The 24,623-nt window shown below is 35.0% G+C and overlaps 1 protein-coding gene and 1 long non-coding RNA gene across 2 annotated transcripts; both read left to right on the plus strand.

The window, feature by feature from the left end:
- Positions 1-9,937: 9,937 nt before the first annotated feature.
- LOC113330492 (probable amidase At4g34880) lies at positions 9,938-10,333 on the plus strand. Its single transcript, XM_026577297.1, has one exon. It carries the CDS (start codon positions 9,938-9,940, stop codon positions 10,331-10,333), a length of 396 nt encoding a protein of 131 aa, XP_026433082.1.
- Positions 10,334-13,654: 3,321 nt separating this feature from the next.
- On the plus strand, positions 13,655-15,716 carry LOC113330661. Its single transcript, XR_003350410.1, has 2 exons — positions 13,655-13,789; positions 15,359-15,716. It is a non-coding gene; the product is annotated as an uncharacterized LOC113330661 (long non-coding RNA).
- Positions 15,717-24,623: the final 8,907 nt, after the last annotated feature.

The following is a 24,623-nucleotide window of genomic DNA, read 5'->3' on the forward strand; positions in this document are numbered from 1 at the left end:
ATTTGTTTCTCATAAGCATATGCATCATTACTTTCAATTTCTGTAAGATTCTCCGTTAATATAAGCATGTGTTGTATGCTTCATCTATCTTTTCATTACTGGTGTTTTAATTTGAAATACATCATCACTGGTGTATTAATTTGCATCATTATCGGGCATGATGAAGTGTTCATGTGTCCGTGTCTTTTTTAGGAAGAGTCCATGGTGTCAAATCCCAAGGAGACGGATGTTCAAAATATCTTTTATCGAAGGAAATGATACAACATCTGCAGATTCACATTGTTTTTGGGACCCCAATATAACTCGGTCAAGCTTCAAACATATGATCCCTAATTGAGTCGTGAGTCATTAAGTTGCTTTGGGTTTCCTATTTTTAGTTAAAAGATTTCCCCTAGCTGAACAATTATATATTCTATAATTGTTGGAGTATGACGCTATGGATGAATAATCTCATAGAAGTTTAGAATAAATCGGGTATTTCAAATACCGAGACAAAATCGAGAACTTAGGAATTACATGCACTGAGATGTGAACCTTTTCAAGATACAACTCAAGCTCTATGGGGGTATTTTTCATCTAATAAGCCTAGATTTTGTATACAAGATTTTGCACCGGAGATGTTCACGAGAGGATATGCATTCGAGGGAATTTCACTACTGTGAACTCAATATATATTAATATCTTAGAAAATATTTGTATCTCCTTTTTAAATATCTTAGCGATGTGAATTCCCATGTTGAACGATGATGAAATTCTGACTTCTTAATGGATCAAATTGCCTTTTGTGATGCAGGAACTTTGGTGTGCACATTTGGAAAAGCCTGATTGGCTCAAATACTTTAGGGAAACTCAACTTTTTGATTAGTTGTTATCTTAGAAAACTGGTGCACTTTGTTTATGCCGAATACTTTATACAATGGCCAGCGTCACCTACGGTGGGTGGACGACACTTCGGATGGAGGATCTATATTTAATCATTAATGTTGTTACATCTCATTAGAATTCTTAATATTTTTTCGGATAAACTATCATAACCTTTAAGTTTTTTACATTACACTCCATCGACCCCCTCAGTATGATCTTTTTCTTTCCTTTTTCTCTTTTCGTCAAACCGGATAGCTTATCATGGGGACTAGCAATTTAATGGGGCATACCTTGTTTTTGAAGTTTAGAACGAAAAGTGTTAGTCGAAAATTTTAATGTACCAGTATAAAACTAAGTTAAATCACTAATTCATCCAAGAAAAAAAAACACTTAACCAAATGGATTATATATAAATTTTTTGATAAAATCATATTAATACATTATAATTCCTTAATCCGAGATACGTTGGATGACAGAATATATTATGGATTATGGAATTAGTATTAACGTTTCTTATTATTTTCAAAATTTTACGAACACTAGAAATTTTTGTTAACACTATAAAATTAAAAATATATGGATTATTATATATTTTCAAGCTTGTAATGACAGTAGCTCCCCAGAAGTTCAAAATTATTAAGCGGGCCTGCGACCCCATGTGCCCCCGTTGAAGTTGGCCTGTTTATCATTCATGGTGTTCATATCTTTACTCGATATTTTCAGTTTTTTGTTTTGGTTAACAAAAATTTCATCCTGGACAATTTCTTACCATTATCAATGTATTTTGTTCCCAATTTGTATTTGACTATGTTTTTCTACTTCTAATTTTCTCTATATTTGGTGACTTGCATGAAAAATACTTTTAGATTTGTGTAGAAAAAAGAAAAAGAAAAATGAGCTCCAGAATATAAATAACATAAAGTTTGGAAAAAGACCGAAAGAATATAACTTTTGGTCAATTTATGAAGCTGGAATAAGTATTATAAGGTTTGATGATGTTTAACACAAGACCCGATTTTCTTTAAAAATATATAAATTTTCATATTATTTTATTGTTAATTAATTTATAAAAAAGAATATCTTTAAAAAAAATGTGTAAAAACTACATATCATCAAGTTCCGGTTCTTTGAAATTGGTTGGAAGTCTCGCAACAAGCTGAGCTCCAACCCCTTTTTGAATAACACGCCAATCATATGGAAAAGAAAATTACCAACTCAAACATTAGCATCATGACTAGCCATGAAATTACGCAATTTATTAAATGTTTTATTAGTTTTTAGAGTCATGAGCTTATTAAATTTTTTAATAATATTTATGTTGGTAACGGAATTAATCTTAAAACATGGATCAATATTCCATAAGCAAAAAACAAACCCGTGCATCGCACGGGTGAAAAACTAGTAACTATTAATATCGTCTCTACTTATGGGCTGGGCTATTTAGAGAAGCCATTACTCATTGGGAAAATTAGGCGCAGGCCCAAAAAAATAATATTCTCGTCGTCAGGCCAAGATTATTTTTAGTTTCTTTGTCACCCATAATTATATGAAATTTTGAACAATATCTGCATAACGGGTTATGCATCCTAATTTTTCAGGGGTATAATTGGTAATACAACTTGGATATAACATATCTAAAAAACCGTGCCTTGGAATTTTACAAATTTTATATTGTTGGAAATCTTTTAAAGAGAGCTACATAACGAGTATAAACAACAATATCAAATTTTTGTTTTTCACGAAAAAATCGGAGGTGATCATCATTTGAGGCAAAATTTTCGAAAACTTGATACACAACCACCAAAAAAGATGCATAACACATTATGCAGACTCGAAAAAAGATGCATAACACGTTATGCAACCATATTTTTGTTCATGCATTTAGTAATTTGGTTATGCAGCCATTAAGACAATATATACGCCTAAAAAAATAACATCAACAAAAAACAAAAGACGCATAACGAATTATGCAATAGTTTGCTCAACTACATAACAAGTTATCCATCTGTTATTTTGGTTAATTTCAGTGCTTGCAAAAAAAAGTTGATGCATGATGCGTTATGCAGCCATATTTTTGGATGCATATCAAGTTATGCATCAATTTTTTCATTTCAATGCTTACAAAAAAGTGGTTGCATAATGCGTTATGCATCTATTTTTTCGGCTACATAACATGTTATGCAGATATTATCGTAGGTGCATGAAAAGTTATGTAGTATTTTTTTATTGATGGTTTCAATACTAACAAATAAGTTGATGCATAACGTGTTATGCAACCATTTTCTGGACTGCAACAAGTTATTTCAACAGTTTTTGTAGATACATAAGATTATGTACCTTTTAAAAATGTATACTTTACATCTGTTATTGAATCATGCCAGAAATTACCAAATAAAAGAATGATACGGAAGCACAAAAAAGATAAGGTCATAGTGGAAGCCAAAAGATGTAGCCATTACTGCGACACAAGAGCATATGGATCATTTACAATTAACTTTAATATCTGTTGTAGTACATGCACCAAAATTCATCCCAGGAAGGCAGATTTCTGAAAACATAACTTTAGCTCATGAAATCATTCATAAAATGAAAAAATCCAAATCGACTAAGGGTTTTATGGGGCTAAAAATTGACATGTCAAAAGCATTTGACAAAGTGGAATGGGACTTCTTAATACAGATTATGACTAAAATGAGATTCAACTCTAAATGGTGTAACCTGGTATACCAATGTATCTCAACTACAGCCTTGGTAGTTCTGCTAAATGGTTCCCCAACTAAATTTTTTAAACCCTCTAGGAGATTAAGATAGGGAGATCCAATCTCCCCGTGTCTCTTCTTGATATGTATGGAAGCTCTATCTCGCACTATTTCTCAAGCTGAACACTTAGGACTGATAAAGGGCATAAAATTAGTCATTTGCTTATCGCAGACGAATGTCTGCTTTTCTGTAAAGTCACGAAAAAACTTGTAAAAGTCTAATTCAACTGTTTAAAGATTTTAGACTGGCTTCGGGGCAATTGATAAACCTAAACAAATCGTGGGTTTTCTTTAGTCCCAAAACAGATACAAACATCAGATAAAGAGTTAAAGAGATCTTAGGTGTAACTGCAATCCCATTGACAGACAAATACTTACGATCTTTGCTTTTCACAAATAGATCTAAGGTTGAATTTTTTGAACCTCTGGTGGAGAAGATGAGAACAAGAGTTTTAGGATGGGATAGTGATAACTTAAATAATGCTGGGAAAACAATCATGATAAAAAATGTAAGCTCTTCTTTATATGTTTACCAAATGCATTTCTTTAAAATTCCAGTCAAAATATGTGACAGGATAACTAAACTTCAGAAGGATTTTTGGTGGGAAAAAAACGAGAAAGGTTTAAATGAAAATGGAAAAAAGGGGTGTGTCTAAAAAATTGGAATTCGATCTGTAAAACCCCTAAAGAAGGAGGTTTAGTACCTAAAACGTAAGAAAATTTAACTTTGCTATGAAAGCAAAGATGGGCTGGAATTTAAAACAAAAACCCGATTCTCTGTGTGCTAAAATTTTAAAAGAAAAGTACTGCCCTAACTGTGATATATTACATATAGATAGTAAACCAAAACAAAAGGATAGTTGGGTTTGGAAAGGTCTATTAAGTGGTATAGAACAAATTAAGAAATATTGTTTTGGGGAGCTAGGAAATGGCAACAATATTGATATCTGGGATGACTTATGGATCCCAGATACAAAGATTCCTATGCACAAACCAAATACAGCCAGTAATGATCTAAAGAAGGTGAGTGATTTAATGACGAATCATAAAAGTTGGGACCCAGAAAAACTAGCTAGATGCTTTGACTCCGAAACTGTAGGAAAAATAATGCAAATCAGAATACCTGTGGAGGATAAGTTGGATACACCAAGTTGGATGCTAAATGCGAAAGGTACGTTCTCAGTCAAATCCCTTTATAATCGGTTAAACTCTAGTGACTATGCTGATAAAAAATGGCAAAAGATATGGACTATGAAAACCACTCTGGATGTTAAGAATTTCATTTGGAAGGCGGTTAATTCAATCTTACCAAATAGTATGCGAATAGCTGCCATCCTACCTGACACGGAAACAACATGTAAACTGTGTAATGAAAATCAAGAAATACTTACTGATATGTTCTTACAATGTAACTTTGCCACTCAGGTACGGATGGACTTTAACCTAGATATGGGTTATATTAGAAATGATTATGTTTCTTTTCATGATTGGCTTACTGAATGCTTTGATAACCCACAAAGAGGTGAATATGATATTGAATGGCATGTTCTGTGTAGCTCTATAATCTGGTTCATATGGAAAGCGAGGTGAAAGGTAGTATTTAAACAGAAAAAGGCAAAATAGTGTCGTAACAGCAAATAGTATCATCCAATTCATCAATAGTTATAATGCTGTCAACAAACCAGGGAACAATATAATGAATGACCTTCATTATAACCCAAATTCAGATGAAAACTCTACAGATTACTACTTCCCTTAGAAGTTGGACTTCACAGACTAACATCATACAGGAAAAAGAAAATCTGGCAATCACAATTAATATTGCTTTGGTTAGGTTGGATGATACAACAAAAGTGGGAATTGGTCTGATTTTATGTGATTATACAGGTACAACTAGTGAAGCCAGTGGTTTCTATGCAGACTGTACCACAAGAGAAGAATTAGAAAAAGATGGAGCTGAAGCGGCTTTCCAATGGGAAGCACATTGGGGTGGACACAGAATTTTTTTTAAAAGCGATTCAGAACCAACCTTGTTACTGCCGGTAGGAATGTATGCAAAAGCTCGAAAACAGAGATACAAAATTAGTGCAGATTTTGGTAACAAAGACAAGTTTGACATCAACTTTATAGCTCAAGATTTTACCTTAGTATTGACGGAAAATGTAATATGGGCTGTAAAATTAGCCCCTTTTTGTAACAAGTATACGATCAAACATGCATGGACAGATCACAACTTATGGTCACTTTTAACTTATCCGCATATCCAACTCTGGAATGAATATGTAACTTTGTACCGACCAATTCAGGAAAATAACGGTACCTTATTATCAATAAAGTGAATTATCTTTTTGGAAAAAAAGAAGAAAAAAAACTACTACAAGCACTGCCGTCTTCACCTACGTGAGTACTTTTTACCATGAATGAGCCACTCCAAGAAGCAGTTAAATGAAATTGTACTCAAATTTGAAACCCGTACCACATATCCAACTGGAAATAGACTCACATGAGAAAAGCACATGGAAACAAGTTCTCAAATGTGAGTAATATTTTCAAGCTAAAATTGGGAACCAAAGAAGCTAAATGCTTTGATGCAGAAGCCAGACGATCTAGAAACCATACCTATTAGCATGGTCACATTGAAGTGGAATCCCGTTAAAGTTCCGCTATAAAAGTAAACATATAAGAATTTACTTTGCTCATCCGTTTGCTGGTCATGGCGTACCATCTAGCCAACGAAACGAGGACTTTGCAGCTTCTTCACCATTCATTCCGTCCATCTTTTCTCCTTTTTGTTGTCATTCCAGTGCCCTTGTCATTCCACCACTATCCATAATAAAGTATCTTGTTATAGGAGCGGCATGGTTTATTAAAGGGGCGGCAGCGTGATAATAGTGTCCCTCTTGTTGGTTAGGAGGTGTCCAAATGGTTTTGTAAATTGTCTAGATTACCCTCCCCATATTTTAACCTAAATCAAACCTAAATTGAAAATTTGTTTTCTTTCTTCTTCTCTTCTCCTCCCATCAACCGTAACCTCCATTAAAACTCAAAATTTCATCGTCTTCGATTAATCAGCGATTCAAAAATTAATCAAGTATACTGACTTATATGAGGTATGTTATGAAAAACCCAGTTAGGGTTTAGTTTATTTTGTTCGATTTAAGTTTAATTTCTATCAGAAATTAGGGTTTTAGGTGAAAATTGAAATTCAGATTTCTGGGTTTATGTGAGTTACGGTTGATTTTAACTCTATTACGAACCGTAACTGGAGAATTTGATGTTGTTACGGTTGGTAATAGTTCAATTACCAACCGTATGTTCTTACATCTGAGAATTTTCTTCAGTTACGGTTGGTATTGAGCATTTGTTTACCAATCGTAACTCACCGTATCGAGCATTTAGTTACCAACCGTAACTGGTTTTACAATTGGGTTTTCCCCAAATTTAACTAGTCACGGTTGATAGTTTATCTTTTACGAACCGTAACTATGAATTACGGTTGGTTACGAGCAAAATGCCAACCTTAATTATCTCTGAAAATGTAAGAAATTGAATTTTTTTACATATTTGAGCAACAAAAAGCTAGTTGGGACTAATTTAGAAGTATACTTGGTCATATTCAGGCATTGGGTTTTCACTTTGTTGGTTAATTTCTTCAATTGATTGAGATTGACCTTCACTTTGGGTTAAAACTGTTAGAGTCTTGCAACAATAGAAGAAACGTCACATGTATCAAACGATAAATATAAAGAACCGTATCAAACAACTCTACCACGAACAAATTGATGAGGGCAGAATCACAGGTTCAACAATCTGTCCTTAACACATTAGTTCGCGGGTATACTCTAAAGTAATGCTAAACCCCAACGTGCGAAGATGTGTCCAGGATAAGGCTGCCCGATATAACTTGTATTAGCACAATACAAGTTACCCACTCTTAAACTCAGCAACGGGGATGGAAGTAAAACGCCGCACGAAAATAAAAGCAAGAAGATGAAGAAAAGTAGACCTAGAGATGGTCGCTGCTTGTGTGTTTTGAAAAGAGATTTTCGAGTTGTATTTATAGGAAAATTAACTTGGAAATCAAGTTAGGTTTAGGTTTTTTCTTATAAAACGAGTTTTGTTTCTTGTAAAACAATTAAACACAAAAAGGAATTTTTCCATAAATAAAACTCTTAAATAAATTATTTATCAAGTTAAAAACTTGCAAAAAATAATTTCAAGTAGACACGAACTTGGTGCTTGGTACACGCGCATGGGCATGGGTCGAACCGTAACTATGAATTACGGTTGGTTACGAGCAAAATGCCAACCGTAATTAGCTCTGAAAATGTAAGAAATTGAATTTTTTTACATATTTGAGCAACAAAAAGCTAGTTGGGACTAATTTAGAAGTATACTTGGTCATTTTCAGGCATTGGGTTTTCACTTTGTTGGTTAATTTCTTCAATTGATTGAGATTGACCTTCACTTTGGGTTAAAACTGTTAGAGTCTTGTAACAATAGAAGAAACGTCAGATGTATCAAACAATAAATATAAAGAACCGTATCAAAAAACTCTACCACGAACAAATTGATGAGGGCAGAATCACAGGTTCAACAAGCTGTCCTTAACACATTAGTTCGCGGGTATACTCTAAAGTAATGCTAAACCCCAACTTGCGAAGATGTGTCCAGGATAAGGCTGCCCGATATAACTTGTATTAGCACAATACAAGTTACCCACTCTTAAACTCAGCAACGGGGATGGAAGTAAAGCGCCGCACAATACAAGTTACCCACTCATGAGATCAATCCACACCAAGACCAAAAAATCATTTATTAAATAACTCATTTTCTCCAACAATCCCCCACATGAAAGAAATCTCGGTAAAAAACGAAAAATCAGGGTACGGAAAATACCATTTAGGCAAAGGTGTCCATGAGGTCTTGAACCTTGCTTAGAGAGAAGTTACCGGAACTACTAGCTAGACAGTGAACTATGTCTTGAACTGCTAGCATTTGGTGTAATTCTAATAACATCCATGCATGATATCTTCCAAGTGTTGCTAAGTTTGTGTGGTTTTGTCCATTTTGGCCCTGGACATATCCTGTTTCTCAAAATGCTTTAGAGAATCGGCTCCATTCTCATTGGAAGCGATCCACTTCCTCATTCAGATAGGTGAGTTCCATCAAGAGTTTTTACTGCTACACCCCACTTAAATCTTAAATTGAAACTATAGAACTCATTAAGACTTAATTAAAAGTCATCCTCCACATGCAGTCACACTATCACATCAACACCATAGGGAAGGGACAGAGAATGAAATTCTCTGATAGTGTTTACCTTTACCTACCATAAATTAGTTGTCTCATTTGAAACCTTGTTATTGGAAGATAGTAATTTCAAAGAATCATGTCTTCTATGCATATGTATAGACTTTCCATTGTAGAAGCTATTCTTAGCTCTACCTATTGCAGATTTGTTGTCACAATGTATAGATATAGCTGGCACAGGCCTATGCCAGAGAGGAATATCTTCTAAAAAGTTTCTTAGCCATTCGGCCTCCTCTCCTGCTTTATCTAACGCAATAAACTCCGACTCCATAGTTGAGCGAGCTATACATGTCTGTTTGGAACTCTTCCAAGATACAGACGCACCTGCTAGAGTGAATACATATCCACTCGTAGACTTAGACTCCTCTGAGTCTGCTATCCAGTTCGCATCGCAAAATCCCTCAAGGACGGCCGGATACCCTTCGTAATTCAAACAAAAGGTCATTATGTACTTCAAGTACTTTAGCACTCTATTAAGTGCATCCCAATGTTTCTGCCCTGGATTACAAGTATACCTGCTTAACCTACTCACAGCTTAAGCAATGTCTGGTCTCGTACAATTCATCAAATACATCATACTTCCTATGACTCTCGAGTATTCAAGTTGGTTAACACCTACACCCTTATTCTTCATGAGTTTGCAAGAAAAATCATATGGAGTGCAAACAGGTTTACAGTCAAACTGATTATATTTCTTAAGTATGGATTCAACATAATGAGACTGACTCATACTATAGCCATTAGAAGTTTTTCTAATCTTCATCCTTAATATGACATCAGCGGGGCCAAAGTATTTCATGTCAAAGTTCTCATTTAACATTTTCTTAGTGCTATTAATAACATCCATAACGCAGTCCACAAGTCATCCCTAATATGACATCAGCGGGGCGAGCTTTCAAATTGCTAATAGAATAAGTTACCAACTGACCATCCCTACTAAGGGATGCTTAACTTAATTTTCCTCTTTTACATTTGTTGAGTTAAATTGATACTTAAAAGCAATGGTGCCAATCATGCATGATCAGGAAATGACTGATGTCTATGATCAAAATACAATGATAGACGCTGAGAAGACCAGTGGAAACGAGGCAGAGAGACAAGGAGCACTGTTAAATATGCAGAAACTTGACAATGAAGGGTTCAAGAGTAAGATGATTAAGAATAACTCAGATGCAGTCGTCATTCCAGGAAATAGTTTTTCTACTGTGCTTGCAATAGGAGAACATCCTGGAATTATCGTTCCAGCAGGGTATGAGGATGATGGAATGCCTGTTGGAATATGTTTCGGAGGATTAAGAGGTTCAGAACCAAAGCTGATTGAAATTGCTTACGGGTTTAAACAGATTAAACTTATTAGGAAACCTCCTCCTTCTACCACTTTCATCAGTGATGTATAACAAGATCTAAGCAGTGGGTTTTTTCTCCTCGACAGGTAAGATGCAATTACTTAAGTGATCAAACGCTAATGTAGATGTATTTTTATGAAATAAAAGTGCAGCAGTATCAATAAATCATCATTCCTTGTTGCCAATTTGTGCTGGACTCTTATGTTTTTATATATACCAAGCATTTTCCTATGAATCATTTATCTCTCCCAGTTCTAAGTATGTTGTCAGCTTAACAAACCAACAAATGAAAACTCCATACCTGAACTTAATGCCCAATTGCCCATTGAGATGTCCCTCCCTTGTCCCAGGTGGAATCCCCGTCTCAGGTTGCTGCAACCAAGGAGTTCTGACATCCCGTTGAGATGGCCATTCTGAATGCTCAATTGCCCTTGTCTGACCTTGACAATGAAACCATCTTGAGAGAGAATCATAGATTCTTTTAGTGCTTCGACTCTCCCCAAATCTCAATATAATCCACCGATGCATCCGCAAAAAAGCTAAGATGCTCTAACAGTGTGTTACTCTTGATTCCCAAGTAGACTACCATATTATGTTCGGGTGTACGCTCTAAAAATGAAGTCATGCAATTATGATGGTAGTGCTTGGAAAGACCAGAAGAGTGGGGGCAAAGAGACAACAAGTCTTGTTAAATACGAAGGAACTTGACAAAGATGGGTTCCAAGATATGTATAGAAAATTAGAAATAAATTGGACATACCTGTTGCTGAAATCAAGCCTAATCTCGGACTAACAAGTCGAGCTGGGTTGACATGCTTGTTAGACATGAGACCATTAGGTAAACCCACCAACCCCAACCCCATTGCTATTCGAGTGGAACGATTTTTTGGGATTATGATTTTTTTTTGGTAAGACAGTAGAAGTAAATCTAGGTCACCTCTTATCTAGATATTTATATTAATATCTAAATTATCCTCCTGATTAATTTTGGATAATGATTAGTTAGTGTTAATAATAGTTAGTGTAATGATTAGTGTAATGATTAGTGCAATGATTAAGTTAAAGATAATTAGTGACATTAAAAAATCAGATGGGTTTTTTTTATAAAAGAAGTAGAATTATTGAGAGATTAAAGTTAAAAAAGATGAAGAAGGAAAACATGAAAAACGATCGATTTTACCAACCACAACCGGAGAAAGAGTATTTGGGTATCCAGGTATGCTTCAAACTTAGATAATGTTGGTTGAATTGCTCCAAATTTTCAAAAAAATGTAAATTTTTAGAGTAGATTTGGGCTTTTTCGGCTACCTTATGTGAAGAACAGGTTACCGAACTCATTAGAAAGTGTAGTTCGGTTACTTTTTTCAAACACGCAGGTTACAGAACTCGCACTTTAATGGAGGTTTTTAGTCGTTCGGTTAACAGACATGTTACCGAACTTTGTTTATGGATTTACAAAATCATGTTCGGTTGGTTCGCAAACTTTAACGCAACAACATATCTAACCGAACTCCACATGTATGCAATTAATGAAGAGTTCGGTTTGTCAAGATTTTTTGCGAACAAACCGAACATAGTGGGACAAGTTCGGTTAAATTGAAACTCTACATAGTAGGAAAAATAGCACAGTTCGGTTACATTGGATTTTTTTTTTCTTTTTGTAATATGGGTAGAGTTCGGTTACTAGATAGTTTCAGAATTTTTTGCGAACCAAACGAACAGAGTAGGAAAAGTTCGGTTAAATCATAACTCAACATAGTGGGAAAAATAACATAGTTCGGTTACATTGTTTTTTTTTCCTTGTATTATGGGTAGAGTTCGGTTACTAACTAGTTTTAGAATTTTTTGCGAACCAACCGAACTCGCAGTTCGGTAACCTAACTTTAAATACTATTGAACCGCATTGTTCTTCGTGTTCTTCCTTTCAGGAAGTTCGGTTAAGAAACTAGGATTTTTGTGAAACGCGTCCTAACCGAACAAGGCACTGTAACTTCCATATGAACCCTATTTTGATGATATATATTTAATTAAAAGTAATGTGGAAGAAGAGAAGTACATGAGAAAAGAATAATTTTCAAACGAACGAGGAACGTCAAGGAAAGAGAGAAGAAGAGAATATTATTTTTTTCAAAACTAATTTTTTTTTATTCCCCTCCTAATTTTTTTTTGATTTTGATTTTGATAATAGATTCATTTAGATTAGATGTATATGATTAGATTTATAATATTATTATATTAGTTTTAATTTAAATTAAAGTAAATGGTAAATGTGTATTTACCTAATTTTAGGACACCCCTTATAAGTATAGGGAGGTTGGCCTAATAAGACCATGGTCCCCCAAAGAAACCATGGTCCCTAAAAAATCATTCATTCGAGTGCCAATTGTTGGATCAACATTTTATATCCGCAAGTCTTTACCAAATTTAACAGACACAAGCCTATTCTCGGTCGAGCAGACCGTAGGCCTTAATCAGTAAGAAAACGAAGTAACAAAAGCAGCAGAAAATATATACCTGACAGGCGTTACAAGCAATTTCTCAAAAAAGACGGTCTCGCAGGCGAAAGAATAGGGATAATCAGGCATTCCTTCTTCAATTTCTCCCGCAAATCGAACCTTCCCAGACAAATTGAAAGGCTATAAGATAGTAACAGGATATAAGTGATTTGAATTAAGGAATTCTGTAGAAAATCTGATATCAAAGACTTAATGAAAAACTTAACACAAGAATAACTCAAACAAACTCTCTTCAATTGATGTAATTCAACTCATGGCTCAACAACCTATTTATATGACTAACAATCTTTACTCTCAAGCAAAAGGACTTTCCTAACAAAAATCAAACTCTAACAAAGAAACTTCTAGACAATTTTTACGTAAACAAACTCTTAAAACCAGTATACTTGCAACCCAAGTAAACTTCTAAATACCGTACCACCCATCAACAACACTAGTTGATCCATTCACTTCGTATCAACTGTACCAGTTGATCCACTCTGACTGTATCAACTCTCATAGTTGATCCCTTTTATCTTCTTCATAGTATCTTGATTTATTCTTCAATTCTCCCTTAAACCAAGATTGGAACACCACTAAAAATCCCCATTCGTATCCGAACCTGAATTGAACTCATTTTAGTGGAAAGCTAAAATTGTATAGAGTGCACGTACGATCCTAATATAGGGTGCATATGGACGTGATGAGTGCCATAAACTAAAGTATAGGTGTTTTAAACTAAATAGGATGTCCCTTAGTATTTCTAGGGTGCATGTCTAGTAGAAAGTAAGGAAGATTCTAGAAACACTGAGCATGGATAACACGTGTTTAAGAGAGGTTAAAGAATTTTTCTTTTTCTTTCTCTTTTTCCGTCAAAACCCAGATGCTAGCCTTTCCTCTGATATTCACTTTCTCGTTTATTCCATTTGCTTTACTGCGACCAAACGAAGGAAAATTCGATTCTTTCATTGAGATTTGCTGATCCATTCTTGGATCACTGGTTACAATTGAGGTAGGGGGTGTCTTTCATTTTTGTTGTCGATGCCTTCTTTATTTCGATGTCCTGATTTTGGAACATTTTATAATTTGTTTAACCATTTTTGCAATGATGGAATTGATTGTTTGGGTCGTTTTGTTAATCAGGCATTTAAGAAATTTTGTCTGCAAACTTCCTTCAAATTGTCTGCATTTTTACTTGACAAGGTACTTGGTTCGAAAATCCCACATTTTCACTGTGAACGGAACTAAATTTGTTTTAAAATGTATAAATGATTTTTGGAGATTAAAATTGCTTTCTACAAATCTAAGTAATGTTTTCAAACATGGATTTAAGTCTTGTATTAGATTTATATAGTTGCCTATGACTTGTTTGTGAAAATGTTTCCACGAGATACGTATTTGAAAGGGAGATAAAAATTGTTTGATTAATGTTTCCCATTTTACTCTTTTCACTACCATGCAGTATGAATTTAGAAGCTAATGATTTGCATTTCGTTATATCACCAGAGCAATTCTTTTAAACCCTTTTGAACAACAACCAACTTTTAAGGGAATACTACCATTATTATGCAACTCATTGTTTGAGGATTTTACTATGTTTAAATCAAACACTTGACTCTTTACCAATCTTAGAAATGCTTTGTATTACAAAAATGAGTTCGAGTCAGTAAATTATTTAGTTTGTTTTTAGCAGACTTAGTTTGATTAGATGGGATGCGCTGATTTTATGCACTCTGTTTACTTTACATTTTGGCTATCATTATTCATTACACTCTGTTCACATGGAGCACACAAGTCTTCTGGTCGCTTAAAACTCCACTCAAATCATTTAGGACATTTATCATTTTTGTCTGCAGATTGACAAGGAATTGGTTTAATTTTGTTGGTCTTTCATGGATCTCAATTTTGCGTAGTTTCCTTGAAAAGGAAAATTATTTAAAAACAATCTTAAAACTGCCTTGTACCTTGATCAAGCTTATTTCTTGTTTTCTGCCTTTGGTGTATATCATTTACCATTTCGACACGCCACATTTAACTCGTAGTTGATCTTCTACTGTAGTTGATGCACTAAAATGACTGGTTGGTCTTGATGTCTTTTACTATCTAATCCTACGCTATGGTATAGTTCTTTTTATAATTTGATGGTTTGGGTTAACTGAATTTGATTTCGGAGCATGGTCTTACCTTGGAGTTTACTGCACTTTGTCGTAATCGTTGATTGAGCATGTTTTGAAGTATTTTGAAAGGCTACAGGTGAGTTTGTTAGGCCCAGAGGGGCATCCCACAAATGTGGATACCCGCGGAAGACCGTCCGGGACGGTGGCTGATATCCTGACTATCCTAACATTAGAGACTGGTCCTCACTAGTAGCATACGTGAATTTCTTCACCATCGGTTGACAAATAATTCATTTCTACTATTTCGAATGAATGCGGATTTGTTGAGATTTATGTATTTCTGAATGTGGACATGCTCATTCCTTTACTTTGATTTATGTTAAGTTGGTTTTATCTTTAGGTACGTTATTTCCGTAACCTCTACTGGGCTGTGGCTCACCCCGTTTTGGTTTTGTTTTCCACAGAGTACGACCGGAGCTTGCAGCAGTAAGCTGAGGAGAGCTTACGACAGGCTTGTAGCGCGCCAAAAGTTAGTATTTTGCTAGCATAATATGTATATCACGGGGCTGCTGGTGTGGTTTGCTTTACAAATTTCCATGTCCATTTTCTTGTCGTTCATTTGCGGATACCGCCATGTTTTTGATGTGTATAATAATGGCTGTTTATTTGACAAAAAAATGATATGCTTGGATTAAGTCTGTAAAGTCTTTAAGGTCGGTTTAGGTTCGATGTACACAGATCCTCTTATGGAACTTACATTTCTTGGAATGTTAATGCATTGGCACGCTTTAGTATATGTTAATTAATTTCCATTTTGGTCTTTTTTTCTTCTCATGTATACTTGCATTGTTCCCTACTGTTAAAAGAGGTGTACAAGCGACCACTAACTTAGCCTAATTCTATGAAGAGACTGCTTGATATGTTTTCTCTTTACATATTATCCCTCCCATTTTTTGATTGAAATTAAGTAATACTAGCGGTGGGATTTTTACTTGGATCCAGATGCAAACCTATGTATGAATTGTCTGCCATAATACTTGTGCTCGCCATTTTCTTCTAAAAATTTTAGTGAACCTATGCTTACTCGAATTGCTATTTTTTATGATTTTATTTCTTATGGTATTCAGTAATGTTAAGAAATTGTTTATTTGGATAGAACTACGATAAGTGATTTTCGAGATGCATTTTCTATCCTGCCATGGGCTTTGCATCTGTAGTTACTAGATTTCTAAATTGGATAACATTTTGTTATATATATTTCTTTTATATTTTTACTTATCCTATGAGTGACGTACCAGGGGTTTGGCTCTGCTAGTCGGGTTGAAAATCGACCCTTTATAAGGTAAATTTTTTGGTCCGTCACAAAGATACTCTTTGTTAATCATTCCCAATTTTCCACGTAAGTAAATGAAAGTATTAGACTTCAAAGACTTGGTGAAAATATCAACCACTTGCTCTTCACTCTCACAAAACTCCACAACTATCTCTTTGTTACTGATAAGCTCTCTGATGTAATGATATTTAATATCAATATGCTTACTCCTTCCATGAAGCACAGGATTCTTAGTTAATGAAATTGTAGACTTGTTATCACAAATTATTGTTGTTGGTGTCGTCTGTTTTTCAAACAATGACTTCAACATCATTCTCAACCACACAACTTATGTAGCACAATTGCTAGCAGCTATATACTCATCTTCTGTTGTAGATAATGTAACAACTTGTTGCTTCTCAGATGACCAAGAGAAACATCATGTTCCCAACTGAAATCCATAACCAGAAATACTCTTTCTTCCATTTGTATCTCCATCCCAATCACTATCAGTGAAACCAACTAATTTTGGATCTTCTAAGACGGTATAAAAGATTCACATGCTTGTTGTTCCTTTTACATGATTCAGAATACGTTTTGCAGCTTGTAAATGTGATTGTCTAGGAGCTTTCATAAACCTACTAACCAACCCAACTGCATACATGATATCAGGACTTGTAACAGTCAAATATCTTAAACATCCAACAAGACCTTTAAAATTTGTTGAATTCACAAGCTCTCATGATCCATCTTTTGTCAACTTCAGTCTTTCTTCTACTGGTGTTAAAATTGGATTACAATTATCCATCTTGAAACGCTTCAAAATTCCTTCAGCATACCTTTGTTGATTAATAAAAATTCCTCTTTCAGTTTGTTGAACTTCAATACCAAGAAAATATGACATCAAACCAAGATCTGTCATCTCAAACTCCTTCACCATATTCAAGATCTGTCATATCCTGAATTCTTTGATCATCTCAGAACTATTTTCAGTAAATATGAGATCATCCACATATAAACACACTATAATATGATTGCCAAGACCATCATCTTTCAAATACAAAGTATGTTCATGTGGACATCTTGTAAAACCTTTCTTGAGAAAATAAGAATCTATTCTTGTATACCAAGCTCTTGGTGCTTGTTTCAAACCATACAAAGCTTTGTTTAGCTTGTATACTTTATTCTCCTTCCCCTCCATAATGTAGCCAGCTGGTTGCTCTACATAAACTTCTTCTTCCAATACTCCATTCAAGAATGCTGACTTCACATCCATCTGAAATATCTTCCAATGCTTTTGTGCAGCTAAAGCAATGATCATCCATACTGTATCAAGTCTTGCAGCTGGTGCAAATACTTCTGAATAATCAACTCCTTGTCTCTGTCTATAACCCTTAGCAACTAACCTTGCTTTCAGTCTTTCTATTTCACCATTTGACTTGTATTTTGTTTTGAAAACCCATTTAACACCAATAGGATTCTTACCTGATGGAAGTTTTGTTAGTTCCCAAGTATTATTCTTCTCTATTGACTCCAATTCTTCATTCATGGCTTGAATCCAACCTTGTTCTTTACAAGCTTCTTCATAAGCTACAAGATCACAATCTCCAAACAATGTAAAGTTCACTACATTATCATCATCTTCATCATCTCTTGTTAAAACATAATCATTCAACCTATCAGGTATGATATATTTTCTTCTTGGTCTTCTATTTTCTTGTTGTGTTATTGATTCAGTTCTTGCTTCCTCATGTTGTTCTTCAACATTGTCTTGAGCTTGTACTTCTTCTTCAACTACAATTGGAACTGTTCTGACAGCAGTAGGTGGATCAACATTCCTTGTTGATGCATTATTATTTGAATCAACATTCATTGTTGATCCAGTGTTATGTGGATCAACATTCGTTGTTGATCCATTATTTCAGTTCCATTTTGAATCTTCATTAAAGATCACATCTCTACTTGTAAGCACTTTTCCTGCTTCTGGGTTGTATAATTTATATCCTTTGGTTGCTGAACTATAACCAACAAGGATATACTTCTCACTCTTGTCATCCAATTTCTTTCTTAGTTCTTTGGGTACATGTGCTTATGCAATACACCCAAAAATTCTCAAATGTCTTACACTTGGTCTTACACCTCTCCGAGCTTCTTCTGGTGTTATGTTGTTCAAACTATTTGTAGGGCATCTGTTGAGTAAATACACAACTGTGTCAACTGCATAACCCCAAAAACGTTTTGGTAAATCTTTTGTTCTTCTTATAGTTCTTGACATCTCCATTATGGTTCTATTCTTCCTCTCTGCAACTCCATTTTGTTGTGGTGTATATATTGCAGTTAGTTGATGTTGAATGCCATGCTCTTCCATAAACTTGTCAACAACAGTATATTCTTTGCCTCTATCAGTTCTTAAGATCTTGATACTCTTACCAATTTGTTTCTCATCATAAGTTTTGAAACTTCTAAAAGCTTGAAATGCATCACTCTTTTGTTTAAGCAAATAAACCCATGCCTTTTTACTAAAATCATCAATGAAAGTTATAAAATAATTATTACCTCCATGTGAAGTTACTTCAATAGGACCACACAGATCACTATGAACAATCTCCAATTGTTGATCAGCTCTTCTAGCTTTGTTGACTGGGAATGGATCTCTGTGCTGCTTGCCAAAGATGCAATTTTCACATCTTGATTTTGGTACCTCAATAAAGGGTAATCCTGACACCATCTCCTTCTTTGCTAAAGTTTGCAAACTGTTAAAGTTCACATGTCCCATCCTCTTATGCCATAACCAAGAATCATCATGAACACTGCTACTGTAACAGCTTTCTTTTTGATGTTGAATATTCAAAGGAAATAACTTGTTCTTGGTCATCTGAACTTTAGCTATCAACCTTCTTCTTCTATCTCTGATGAAGCATAAACCATTATAAATATTCATAGAATATCCTCTTTCAGACAACTGACCCATACTCAGCAAATTTTGATGTAAACCTGGAACATAAAATACATCCATGATGTATGCTTTTGAACCATTCTTAAGAACAATTCCAATTCTTCCTTTTCCCATAAATGGAATTGTAGAACTGTTACTAAACTTTATTGTTGATCTAACAGACTCATCAAGCTTATCAAATAAATCTTTTCTTCCACACATATGATTGCTACAACCAGTATCTAAATACCACTTAAGTTGTGGTTGTTCTTCTGCTGTGTGACATGCAAGTAACATGTTTTCATCCTTCTTCTTCTTCTTCTTGACTTTCTGCAATATTAGCTTTGAAATTTGCTTTGTAATTATTAGCAACTGTCTTTCTTGGTTTTGGACACTCAGTAGCAATATGTCCAAAATATCCACAATTATAACTCTGTATTTTTGATCTATCAAATGGCTTCCTATAACTCCCATTATTTGATCTCCCTCCATTATTGTATCCTCCTTGAAAACCTCCAGCATTAGGTTTTCCTTGATTGTTTCTCCAGCTAACTTGACTCTGAAGTGCCTCTTCAACTTGTTTTGCAACAACTATTTTCTCTTGTAATCTTTGTTCATAAGCTTGTAATGAACCCAACAACTCATTAAGATTCATAGTTGCAACTGTGTTGCATTCTTCTATGGCAGTAACCTTATTCAAACTTCTCAGGCAAGCTTCTTAAAATCTTCTCTATAATGGATGAATCTTCTATAGTATCACCATTGGCCTTCATCTCATTGACAATATTCAATGTCTTTGAGAAAAAAATCTGAAATTGTTTCAATTGTCTCCATCCGCAACAGTTGATATTTTTTTTTCAAAGTTTGTAACCTAACCTTCTTAACCTTGTCAGATACTGTATAGTAACTCATCAATCCATCCCATGCTCTTTTAACATCTTTGATATAGATAACTCTATCCATAAGTGATTCATGAATACCCTGATGAAGAATATATGTAGCTTTAGAATTCTTCTTTCTGTTTTCAGCTAACAGAATTAGCGCAGCTCCTTCAACTACTGCTCCTTCTGCTGGTTCTGCATAACCATCTTTCACGATATCCCATACCTCTTGGTATATAAAAATATTCTCCATCTGCAACCTCCAGTGTTCAAAGTTTTTTCCTTCAAACACAGGTACCTTAATTGAACTTAAACTCGTCATCTTCTTCAACTCAACAACTCATACCCTGATACCAGTGCTCTGATACCAGATGTAGAAAATCTGATATCAAAGACTCAATAAAAAACTTAACACAAGAATAACTCAAACAAACTCTCTTCAATTGATGTAATTCGACCCATGGCTCAACAGCTTATTTATATGACTAACAATCTTGACTCTCAAGCAAAAGGACTTTCCTAACTAAAATCAAACTCTAACAAAGAAACTTCTAGACAATTCTTACGTAAACAAACTCTTAAAACCAGTAATACTTGCAACCCAAGTAAACTTCTAAATGACGTACCGCGCATCAACAACACTTGTTGATCCATTCACTTCGTATCAACTGTACCAGTTGATCCAACCATACTCAGTCAACTCTCAAAGTTGATCCACACTGTTTTCTTCATACTGTATCAACAATACATGTTGATCCACTCTGACTGTATCAACTCTCATAGTTGATCCCTTTTATCTTCTTCATGGCATCTTGGTTTATTCTTCAACAAATTCCCATCTATGGATCAAATTTTTTTGTTTCCTTTGAAACAATTGACTTCGGCATGTTACATTTTTAACTGATATTACAGGGTGCAGTTTTAGTGGACTACCTGGAAGTTGAGCACATAGAAATCATTACCATTCCGTCTCATATTGGTGAACTAATTACTTCTCCTTTGAGGCCGTCAGCCAATGTAATAGGACGTAATTGTGGATTTTGATCCACTAGATCGTGAAGCAACAAGAGAAAATCAACCAGATGGTTGTTACAACATTTTCTCAAGAAAGACGGTCTCAAAGGAGAAAGATTAGTCAGGAATCCTTTTTTTCAATTTCACTGATGGGTCAAACTTCTTCCAAATCTTTGAGGACCATATCAACACACTAAGGTTTATTCCTAAGATCATCTCCAACGGGACTACAACAACCTCCTATATTTAAGGCCACCTCAGATTTTTCCCATTTTTTTCAAAAAACGTTCTCCAACGGAGATGTGATCTTCATTGTGAGGGTTAGGTGGCAAGTCAGTTACTAACACATCCTCTAAGCCATCCTCTATTTTCAGAGGTTCTCCTAGAGGACGTGAGAAATCCTAATCATCATTTTTATTTAAAAATTAAGAGTTTTTCACAAAAAAAAATCACATATCGTCTTCTTCACTTGGTTTTTTCTGTGTTCTCCCCACGACCAACGACTGTTCCTATCAATTTTTTACGCCTGTGACAAGTTTCTCTGCAAGTTTTTATTTTGATACAAAATACAATTGATTGAAGACATACTTTTTTCCCCCTGTTAGTTATCCTTTTGTTTTCTGCCTCAAAGTGGATTTTCTGGAGACAAATATTAATTTCTTTTAACTACATACACCGAGAAACTTTGATTCGGAAAAAGAAATCTTTGAGATTTCTTAAATCTCAAAAGCGAAGCATCGTGTACAACTATGATGTTAAAATATATTTTTATACGAACAATTAATTGGTTTCTAATAAACAGAATTTTAAATAGTTGAAATGACTGAATTTTTATATATATATATCATTATTTCAGTTTATAAAAAAGAAAAAAAATTAAAAGAAAGAGTAACCAATTATATAGATACAATTGGATAACATTATAATCAACAAATATATCGGTTGGAGAAGATATTTCTCCACCTCTTAAAACTTCCTAAAATGCAGGAAATATCGTTCCTAAAGATGTCTTCATACTCCAACCACGTAGGAACCACACCACAACCCATTGGAGATGCTCTAACTATTTAAGTCCATTGTAATTGCGTGAACTGATACTACATGGTTAATACGAGGAAATCAGAGACTAGCTGGAGCAGATATAGTGGATAACCTGGAAATTGAAAATGTCAATGTCATTCTTAATCTAAATCAAAGTGGCACACTCACCGCATTGCTAGCCGAGTTCAAGCAGTCTTTGAATGTGTACTTGAAAGAACTGATAGCTTATCCAGTCAGATCTTTCGCCTAACTGATAGCTTCTCCAGTAATCCCCTTCAATGAGAAACATCCTTATTTGGTGAGAACGCTAACTACTCATGCAAAAAAATGGATAGGTCGACGTATATATTTAATAAGTTGTTATACCTGTACTTGGAATATGTATGTAGATTAACATTCTACTACACTACATACTCTTCGGGAAAAGTTGGATGTCTTTGATCATATCTGTTTGTAGTGGTCGAGAGGAAAAGCGAAATGGGAAAGGAGCAAAGTGATGTCGTGCAGAGTGCATAAGTTAGAGAAACTGTCAATAGATGGGTTTATGAGAATGATGAAGGAGAATAACTTGAACAGGTTCAAGTGCTGCTTCTGTGCTTGCAATTGGAGGATACCCAGGTAATGGTGTTCCAGCAAGGTATGCTGATAATGATGTAACGCCTGTAGGGATTTGTTTTGGTGGACTAAAGAGGTTACGAACCCAAGCTGATTGACATAGCTTACTCTTTCCAACAAATGACAATGATCAGAAAGCCACCTTCCTTTAAACCCTCCAAACTTAGTAACCCTCCAATGAGTACCATGTCCGTCTCTCCATGTTATTGAATCATTAACTTAGCCACTGAGTCCGCTATTCCAATTACCTTCACCTTTTTTCTGATTTTTGTTACCTCACCCCACCTTGTCACATTTCCAAGCATCAGTAATGCTGCCACACAATTTCCTTCTCTCTTCTCCGAAATTCTTGAAAGGATTTTTTTCATGGCGATTCTATCTCTTTCTGAAACTCAGCCTCCTAATCGTTTTGATCTTTTGATCAAATCAGTTTAGGAGTGTGCAAACTGAACTTCTCCGCCGTCCAAGGACGGATCTATGATCCTTCCCCTTGGGGCCGAGATTTATTGGTTTGTAGAGCTTTCTTTTTGATTCGTCTTTTATTTTCTTCATTTATTTTCTTCATAGTAACTAAAAGATTTTATTGAAAGGAGACTGATTATTTTTCTTTCGAACAATGTTTACAGCACCAAAAACTTTTTTTTCTGAAGTCCAAAACATTTGAGTTTTAATGGAGGGACAGGGCACTCAAGATTTTAGAAAGGTTTAAGGGAACTTCAAACTGGTTTATTTTTTCAGAAGAAGCGGAAAAGTGGACGACTGATGCAGTTTTGGAAGCAGTGAGGAGATTTCCAAGTACAGATCACAAATGGAGTAGAAGATTTAATCAAGCAGTTTTTTTGGTGGAAGTTCTTTCAAATTCAAATGGTAGTTTTTTGAAGATTTCAAAGACAGAACCATCGCAGGATCAAGATTTATTTCCATTCCGGCTGGGGATGAAGGAAGCATATGGAGGAGATTCTTTCAGTTTTTAACACCAAAAACGCAGAAAGAATCTCAGGTAGTTTTTAAAGAAAATGATTTCCCAGACTTAACTAAATCTCATCAGAGAATAGTTAACGTTAATCAGTCGGGCTTGCTTGGGATGTCTGTGGAAGTGATCAATTTTCATAATGGTTGGCACACTGTTTCAAAAGCTATACAAAAACATTTTCAATGGACATCTCTTAATCTACGTCCAGTGAATGGGAAAATGGCTTTTTTCGAATCTCTTTCAGCTGAATTTCATAGTACTTTTCATCAACCATTAATTCTACGGGTGGGAAATCAAAAGTTATAGTTAAAAAATGGAACATGTCTGATTTTGCTTTGATCCAATGGCTTCTTCACAAACTACTCACTGGATAGGCATCAGAGGGCTTCCATTTAATATATGGGATAAATTAAATTTTGCAGTGATTTGCTCACCTTGGGGTGTATTAAGTGATATCCATTCAGATACTTTGAACTTTACTACGCTAAATTGCTGTAAGGTTCAGTTTACTTGTGATATTAAACACATACCAGCAGTAGTCAAGTTTCAAAATTTGGTGCTGTCCATTGAATGGATATCAGAAATAACCCCTTCCAGGAAGGTGCATTTTGACACTCATCTTAGGTATGTTGCCTATCGTCAGAAATCAAATCAAAATGCAGTAGCAGAGCATCATAATGTTCATGATCATGGAGTTTCCGATGATCAAGCTTGGGTCAAACCTAGACTTAGGTCAGCGGTGGTTATTCCTGGAGAATATTACACCGATGATGCTGCACCTTCCTGTACCCCTGAGCTGAAGAATTCAAAGATGGAAAATTCTGTTGAACAAGCTACGCATATGCAAGTTCAAATTCTCCAGAATTCAAGTTGGAGTCAATCTAATAGGGGCGCACAATTGGGTTGGGTGGAAAATCCACTTTTCATCTCTGAGTCAGCTTCTAAAACGTCTGATTCT

This window comes from Papaver somniferum, unplaced genomic scaffold, assembly GCF_003573695.1.
Source record: "Papaver somniferum cultivar HN1 unplaced genomic scaffold, ASM357369v1 unplaced-scaffold_118, whole genome shotgun sequence".
Taxonomy (NCBI): Eukaryota; Viridiplantae; Streptophyta; class Magnoliopsida; order Ranunculales; family Papaveraceae; genus Papaver; species Papaver somniferum.